This window comes from Xiphophorus maculatus, chromosome 22, assembly GCF_002775205.1.
Source record: "Xiphophorus maculatus strain JP 163 A chromosome 22, X_maculatus-5.0-male, whole genome shotgun sequence".
In the NCBI taxonomy this organism is placed as follows: domain Eukaryota; kingdom Metazoa; phylum Chordata; class Actinopteri; order Cyprinodontiformes; family Poeciliidae; genus Xiphophorus; species Xiphophorus maculatus.
The window spans coordinates 1,326,507-1,335,111 of record NC_036464.1 but is presented as its reverse complement, the minus strand read 5'-3'; the positions used below and the strand labels follow the sequence as shown (position 1 = coordinate 1,335,111).

Here is an 8,605-nt window from a genome sequence, read left to right as displayed (position 1 = left end):
ATTTATGTTCAGTAATTTATAGATTTACACAGAGTTTCATCACATGTGGAGAAATAACAAGCAGACAAATGAAGGGAAACATGATAACTGAATTTTCTAGTTAGACGGATTGATTTACATAGGTGACCTCAGACAGAATGAGTCTAGGTAAAATTAGGACCAGATGTTCACTGGAAACCCAGGGAGGAGGAGGAGGCGGGGCCTTCGCTCTGTGGGAGGAGCTTACACTCTCCTCTGCGTTCAATTTTTATTCTAACAGGTAGTTTAAAACCTAAACTGGTGGAGATCGGCTGCAGCAAGGCGAGAGCTGCGGTTATCCAGCTTAGAGCGGATCTTTGTGTGAGAGCATGCTGAGCAGGAAGGGCACCTCCGCGGGCACGGTGGACCGCGGGAGGGTGCGGGAGAGGCTGCAGGCTGCGCTGGCCGGGCTGCAGGAGCTGCGGCTGCTCCGGGACCGGCACGGAGACATGGTGAGCTGGGCCCTGCAGCTGGACCGGGAGGAGCCGGTCAGCGCGCTGTACGCTGACCCGGTGGAGGCTGAGGAGCAGCGGCTGGAGGCGACCCTGACCGCGCTGAAGCAACAGCTGGTAGGAAGTTCAGCTTCTGTCTGGAAAACACTCAAATAAAGCGCTTTGTGTTTTAAATAATCTACTGGTCACTAAAAAAACAAGGAGAAAAATCGCAGGATAGTTTATTTGTCAGCTGATGCTCATGCGCACTCAGCCTGCAATCATTACCAGGAAGACTGTTACGCTCTCAGCTGGGGGTCGGAAGCAGGATGGATGTCATAAATCAAGGTTCATTGCGGCCCCCAGAGGACTTTTTAATTGTTGCTTCGTGCACGCGCGCTCAGTGCGCGAGGGCAAGCCTCAATCATTAACCACTAAATGCCAGGGAATAAAAACAAACGGATTTTTTCTTTTTTTTTTTTGCTGTGAATGAGCGGAGAGTCTCATCCCTCAGAGGCCCCTGAGCGCCGCAGACAGCTGGCTCTGTTTAGTTTTCCATGACAAGCTTTTTCCACGCAGCCTGCTGGTAAAATCATCGAGGGGAAGTGCAGGGATTAATGTGCTATGCTTGACATCTAGGGTAGAACTGGGCAGATGCATCAAAGGATGTGTCACTGCGTGCACAGGCAACATAAGGTTCGAATTTGTGCAAACTGAATTCCCCCCATCTGCAGATTCGACTGATCCAACCTAATCTGCAGATTAAAAAACATAAACAAGTAGTGTAAATTACAGGAAGTGAGCCAGAGATGGAGCTTTAAGCTCTGCAGTTACAGTTCCTAATCCCAACCCCCAAGCTTTTCCTCTGCTGGTAGTTTACACAATGGCCAGGCCTTCGCTGTGGGGGGGAATGAGTTACCCACCACTGCTTCTTCCAGGCTCCCCCATGTCCTGCTGGGGTTAATCATCAGCCACAGCTGAGGCGCTTTAGTTTCTCCACAGCGGTACATCAGAGCAGTGGTCCTCCAACTTTTCAAAACAAGTAACACCTCAGTCAGTTCCAGGTTTTCCTGGAAGCAGCGCTGACATTTTGAAATCCTATTACAACAGCAGGAGTTGGCGCTGCTTGATTGATGAAGGAGGTGGTGTCGTTAAAAATTGGTTATTTGAGTTTAAAGTTGGAAAATTAACTGGAAGTTTCATAGAAGTTCCCTTATAATCCAACATAGTCACAATAAAAACAACTTATTTGCACTTTGGATGGTTTGTATCATCACTCATTACAGTTTTTACAAACACAGTATTCTAACTTCCTTTAGTGAACCTGTTGCTTCAATGTTTGATTCTTTAAAAGCCAGAGAAATGATCTTCTTACCTAACGCTAGTTTATATCCATAAACAAACTATTACATAAATATACACCAAACTATTGGATATCAGGCTATTGCTGTTAACTTTTATATTATGAAAGTAAATAATAATCAAAATGCTAAATTTACACACCAATTTTTTCAAAAACATTGTATTTTTGTTTATTTTGGTTGTTAAGCTTATTTGGGATGTTTGGCTGTCATAAAATATTGCAATATCCAAGTTGTTAGTATGAAAAGTCCTGATCTCCATTTGTTACTCGTATAGATCAAGTACAAAATGAACAAAAAATAACCAAGGTTGGAAATTTATTGTAAAAATTCTTCAGAGTGCCATTAAATCCAGCCCAGTTACCACTGTGGTGCCTGGATATCAGAGCTTCTTTCATCAAAGTAAAAATATTTTTCTTCACAGTAAAAGGTACTGTGTATACTTTCATGTTTATACTTTGTACCGTATTAAGAAAACATGCAGTTTCAGTCATTGTTTACACGGCGAAAGCAATATTGATTTTAAAAAGGCCACATTTAGCTTTCTCTTTCCTTTTTTAATAAATGTATTAGCAGGGATGGAGGGCCTGAGTGCATGGCCCCTGAAATGTCAGACCTTACCAAATATTCCAATAGTCCATATTGTGACTCACATATTGATATTGTGAGGATTGTTGTGGTTTGATATATTGTATACTTCTAGGATTTTTCTGCATAACTTGCAACACTGAAACTCTCTCTGTTTAGAATAAAATCCTTTAAAAGTCCTGCTGTCTGTTTGCTGCATCACTCTTTTTTTAGAGGCATGTTTTAAACTGACAGCTTTGTGCATTTTTTGCTTGGTCATTGTTTTTCAGTCTCGTCTACGGAAGCAGGATGTTGGCCTGAAGACTCACCTGCAGCAGCTGGACCAGCAGATCAGTGAGTTGAAGCTGGATGTGAGCAAGGCCTCCACTGATCAGCTGGAGAGTGACAGCAGGCCCAGCTCAGGTGTGTAGGCAGCCATGTGTGGTTCATGTTTCAGAATACAACCAGACAATCTCACATACAGGGAGACGGGCTGGTCCCAGTGAGGGATACGGTTTCAAAACTGATTTGTCATCACTTTTTCACAAGTTTAAAATAGAAAGTCATGGTGTTACCAGAATTTTCTCCAGCTGTATGGAGAAATTTAGCTATTGCTAATCCAGTCAGCTGATTGAGAGAGTTTTCCTTTACTAAACTATATCAGTACTGTGCACCAATTATATTAAGACAACACTGCTTGGATACCTGCCGGCTGTAAAGCAGCAGACTGCAGGCTAGTTGCCTGAGCCGCTAACCAAACCATTAGCCAGCTAACACCATCTTATCTTACTTCTGTTTTTGTACAGTGAGCAGAACAAATAATATTCTGTCCAATAATCACTTGAAACCTACTTTATTTTGAAAGGGTGTTTAGTCTACTGCACCTCTTATGATCAGTATCTTATAATATGTTTGTTGCTTTAAAAGAATTACTTATTTTCTTACATTTAAAGCAGAAATGTGTAACATGATCTAACTGATTTTATTTAATCCAAAAAAATCCATTTGCTGCTTGAACAATATATAAATGATTACAGTTATAACAATATAATCTCTATGCTATTTATTGGCGCTAATTTGATTTTGATGCACAGACGCAGGCAAAAATATAGAATAAAAGCCAGTGTAGTAGTTTGATTTGGAATTAAATAAAAGTGCTTATTGAATGCTTTTATAGCATAACACTGAGAGGATAACTAGTTTATATTAGCAGATTAATTAGCTTGGTTAGCTAGCCTGCAGTCTGCTGCTTTACACTATGCAGCTTGTTGCTAGGCAGCTGTAGCAGTGATGGATGTTGTGTCTTTAGTTTCCACACATGACTGTTTGTGCTTTTGCGACTGGACTCTGGCACTTTCTCATTGAAAAGTCTTTCAGCCACAGGAAAGGTGTGACGTTGATGCAGTTAGCTGGACCATGTGTATGCAAATGAACTGACCTGGATTGATTCCTGCTCTCTCCAGGTTTCTATGAGCTCAGCGACGGCGGCTCTTGCTCGCGGTCCAACTCCTGCACATCTGTTTACAGCGAGAGCCTGTCATCCTCCCAGACCAGCCTCATTCCCCTGAGCCCAACCGGCTGCCACATTAGCCCCCCACCACAGGTTGATGTTTTTCACCGCCGCTCTGTTGATGAGAGCCCTGGCCAGCCCAACCCTCCACGGACCACTGGCCTCCATCTTGGCAGCAGCAGAATCCGAGTGAGCGCCATAGGCACAGATTATCAGACACGGCCGAGACCAGTGTCAACAGGTAATAACATCTTCATTTTATTTCAGACAGCCTCTGCTGTTGTAATGGCTTGTTTTTGCTCAGCAGCTCAACACATATTTTGCTGCCTAATAACATAGTTTCCATGAGTGGAGTCAAAAGTTGATGATTGTTTTTGTTTGCATCAGGAGATCTTGAAAGAATCATGGCTCAAGGATTGGGCTGCTTCAGGTCTGCAGATACAAAAAAACTCCCAGTGTGTCCGAAACAGAAGATCTCCCCTGTGGATCCCAAATTCCAGCGCAATCTGGAGTCCTGTGGTGGCACTGAAGTTTACCCGTACCCCAGTCCCCTGCATGCTGTGGCTCTCCAGAGCCCAATCTTCTTCCAGGGGGGTGAAGACAGGAAATTGGTTCTCCTAGAGGGGCAAGGAGCCTCATCGAATGGCTACGACTCTCTCCAAATGGGCTACAAAAACAAGACCCTGGGCTACATTGACAAGCTCCTCCAGCGCACCTTGAGCAAAAGCCAAATTAATGCAAGTGCAGAGACAGTGGAGATGCAAGACAGCAATCAGAGGAAGCCAGCTGAAAATATAAATGTGTCTTTGGAAGTGTCTCAAAAACATGAGTCCAGTTTAACTCCTCCTCAAGCTAAAAACCAAAATCTTCCAGTGAACGGTGAGCAGAACAGGAACCGTAATGTATACTCCAACCAAGAGCTGAATGATAGGAAGAGCCACGAGTCACTGAGAGGCCCAGAAATTCAATGCAGGCATTCCTATCGTGCTGTCATGAAGGAGTACAGCTCTGATGAAGTTTCACACTCAAGCCTAAAGAAGACCGACAAACCCAAAACAGAAAACTCAGGTTTGCCAAGGAATCATTCTGATAAAAACTGCGGTGAGTCAGTTGAGACAGAGATGAGGAAGAGTCACTGGCAAAGACCGTTTGTTGCTCAAACGTCAAGCACAGAGAGTCCAAGCTTTGAGGTCCAGAGCAGTCACACAAGCTCTCCTGAATTTGTCCATGCCAAATTTGTCCCTGCCTCCTCACAGAGGGTCAAGGTTAGACAAGCGGACCGCAAATCCAAGGCTGTGAAACTCAAACGAAAAAGCTCAGACAAGCCCCGAGCGTTGAGACAGCAACACAGCTTCTTATCCGGTGAAAGAACCAAAGAGGTCGGCTTTGGAGCCAGAGGGGAGCAGAGGAGATCAGGAAAGGGGAAAGTCAGTGAGAAAGGTGGCGCCTGGCAAACACACGAACACAGACAGCGGTCCGGGTCCGAGTCCAGTCTCTACGGTCCTGGAGTCAGAATCACCCAGAAGGGCCACCCTAAACCACATCCAGTCCCCACTTCATCAAAGCTCAGCAAGAACCGTAGACCACAGTCCATGGAGTATGAGCATCCAGTTGAGCAACGAAGAAGGAGACAGGCAACCCCCAAATGGCAATCTGATGTGGACATTTACCAGGTACCCTTTCTTCAGCACCAGAGGTCAAAGGAGAGCATGCAGATGGTCCGGAGTCTTAAGCCAGGTCAATGGATCGGACCGTCACACCCTTTCCACTTCTCCATGTCCTCCAACTCGTTCCTCCAAAGTCTTAATGCCAGGTATCCTCCAGCACCCTTCCTCATGACCAGCCTCTACCCACCCAGATGTGAGTCTGAGTACTCAGCTGAGTGCGCCTCATTGTTCCACTCCACCATCGCTGAAAGCAGTGAGGGTGAGATGAGCGACAACACCACCAACCGCTTCGGAGACAGCGAGTCCAGCCAGAGCTCCCAGTTCTTCTCTGACTCCGACAGCAGCCTGTCTCTGGATGAGGAGGAGGAGGAGGTGGAGATAAACGAGGCGGCGGAGGGTGGGATGGTGTGGGCCGAGGCGGCGCTGGGGCCCACTGCAGCCGGGCAGCCCCTCCGACAGCTCCCATCGCGCCCCGAGCCTACGGCCTGCCGCATCAAAGCTTCCCGAGCCCTGAAAAAGAAGATCCGCCGATTTCAGCCAGCCTCCCTGAAGGTCATGACCCTGGTTTAGATAAAAGATGCCCTGCAGCAAGAATGAAGACTCCTGGGAAAGCCCCTCTGTGTGGTGGGAACTGCTTTAAAAAAATAGCTTAACTAGATCTAATGAGGTCTCTAGGAAAATACCTTTAATCTGGACTGCATTCATCAAACACAAACAAGGAGATTGTATGAAAGCATATATAACGCTATAATCACAATTAAACTTCCTGCTAAAGGACTTATGTTGCTACAAGTGTTCAAACACTTTTCTGTCTTTTGTATTTTCTTTTAGCAAGTAACTGTTTTCTATTCTGCTTTAATTTTCCTTACATATTGCAGTTATTGATGTTTGACTCATAAGAATAAACTGATATTTAATTAATGCTGGGCCGGTTTTCTCTGAGAATTATCATCCAAGTTTTTCTGTATGTTTACAAAGCTAAGAATAACATCAAGATGTCGCCTTGGCGCTAATGCTGCAGGTTTTCTTCATAAACACGACTAAAATGATCTCCTCTGGTTAACTCTTTCCCCTCTGGGTTTCTATTTATCTGCCATAATGGAAGCAATCTCCTGTTAATCTTCACAAACATCCCGCTGAGATCGACCAGTTTAGCATAGATAGCTCTCATGCCCCCCTGCCCCACCGCCTTATCTGGCTTCCTGACTCAGCTCAGCCGTTCGTTTTAATAAGCCACAGCTTCAACAATCAGACCAGACAGTCGTGTTTAATTAGAGGGTGAAACTCATCAGCTTCCCTCATTTCCCTGCAGGCAAACATTTACAGAAAATAAACTGAAAACACACCCACTCCTTAAGAGTTTCACAAACAGACATTAGCATGATGAGGGCTGAAGTTAGGGCCAATGAAACTAAAGAGAGATCCTGAAATGAAAAAAATAATTTAACAAAAATATTTGCACCATGAGAGAGTTTTCTGTTGCTGGTTTGCATGTAAGATAAACGGGAATGTGCAGCGTAAGAAGCGTTTACAGAAGGCGGACGACGCTGGAATCTGATTTGAACCTTATGATTCATCTGAGTTGCGTTTCTTGATGGGTTTCCACCCAGAGTCCCACTGTTAAGAAGACTCTGGGTGGAAATCCATTTTTCTGTCATTTGAGCAGTTAATGTCAGTTAATGTATTTTTGCATTGAAAAATGCAAATATGTGTAATCAATGTCATAACATATGACTTTATGCAACAGTAATGATGTTGATTTTGGTATGAGATTTAAGACAGTTTTCTGCAGTCAGTCATTCAAAGCAGTGATGTCCAAACGTTTTATCATGTGGGCACAAAAACTGCCAGAAAGACCAGAAGAAAAACAAAGCAAAATTACAAAAACTTGTACTGTGAATTTGGTTTTTAGTTTAATTAAACAAATGTGTGTTTATTAGTGCTGTCAATGGTAATGCATGTGATTAATCTAAAGAGCATTAATATTACATAATGCAGATTAATCGTATACCTACTGTGACGGTTTACAGTTATTTCTATTTTGAGATTAATCTTAGAAATTTAGAAGAAAAAACTTTGACATTTCTGAGCTTTGAAAGTCAAAAATGTGCTAGAATAAACTCAGAAATCTTGAAATTAATCTCAGAAATTTTCTAGAAATTACTTGGAAATTTCCAAGTTTTTAGCAGAAATTTACTACTGTACTACATTTTTCTATCTATGCTGTCAAAGGTTTGAGACAATAAACATTTTCTTAAAGGTTTTTTTCAAAATGTGCATTTTTACATTTCATGCTCACAAAATGAACTTAGTGAATCAGAGTGATTAATCTATACATGTATATATATATATATATATATATATATATATATATATATATATATATATATATATATATATAGACATGCGGTCTAATTGGTGAAACCTGTTGTATTTCTGTGGAAACCAAAGAGGGAACCACAGCAGAGACTCACCGCCGCTGATGACGGACGATAAGAAGCTGCTCATTGTGGCTAAGCTTAGACAAGGGGCAGCTGCACAAAGTGGCCCAATAGTCTTGTTTCTAAAATCTGCAGTGGCGTCTTTCCATTACGATTCTTTCAGAGATGGGGTGAGGAAATGGGCAGTTCTGAAGGGAGTCAGCCAAACATTATTTCTCTAATAAACTTTTCTGCCATCATGAAGCTGCCATGACCTTAAGGCTCCCAACTAAGAAGCTTACAGGGCTGATCAACTCGAACATTTCATCAGATTTCCTTTTGAAGTTTGTTATGGAAACCATTATTTTAGGACTCATGAATCATTTAGTAAATCTCCCTCTCAGAATGCTTTGATTTCATACAGAGGAGGGAGTTTTTACATCCAAATGCATGTTAATTCAGCAGCATTGTTTCCTCCCTGAATTAAAACACAAGGCAGGTCCAAAGGCCAAGCAGAAACATGCACATCAAAGAGCGTTTTTGGTTTATAAAGTTGCCAGAGTTTGAAACGGCTTATGGAGGTTCGTAGCTCCAGCTGACCTCTGTCCTCTCTGCAGGAGCGACAGCAAGC

At 43.2% G+C, this 8,605-nt stretch overlaps 1 protein-coding gene across 1 annotated transcript; it reads left to right on the top strand.

The window, feature by feature from the left end:
* The first annotated feature begins 253 nt into the window (after positions 1–253).
* Positions 254–6,475, top strand: LOC102226969 (dapper homolog 2-like). Its single transcript, XM_005795278.2, has 4 exons — positions 254–587; positions 2,668–2,800; positions 3,841–4,128; positions 4,275–6,475. The coding sequence occupies exons 1-4, from the start codon at positions 348–350 to the stop codon at positions 6,122–6,124; spliced, it is 2,511 nt and encodes an 836-aa protein (XP_005795335.1). The 5' UTR covers positions 254–347; the 3' UTR covers positions 6,125–6,475.
* Positions 6,476–8,605: the final 2,130 nt, after the last annotated feature.

Excerpts from the sequence above, each read along its gene's own strand:
- LOC102226969 (XM_005795278.2), top strand. The coding sequence starts at position 348 with ATGCTGAGCAGGAAGGGCACCTCCGCGGGCACGGTGGACCGCGGGAGG. Across the intron at positions 588-2,667 it reads CCGCGCTGAAGCAACAGCTG|TCTCGTCTACGGAAGCAGGA; the intron begins GTAGGAAGTTCA and ends ATTGTTTTTCAG. Across the intron at positions 4,129-4,274 it reads GCCGAGACCAGTGTCAACAG|GAGATCTTGAAAGAATCATG; the intron begins GTAATAACATCT and ends TGTTTGCATCAG.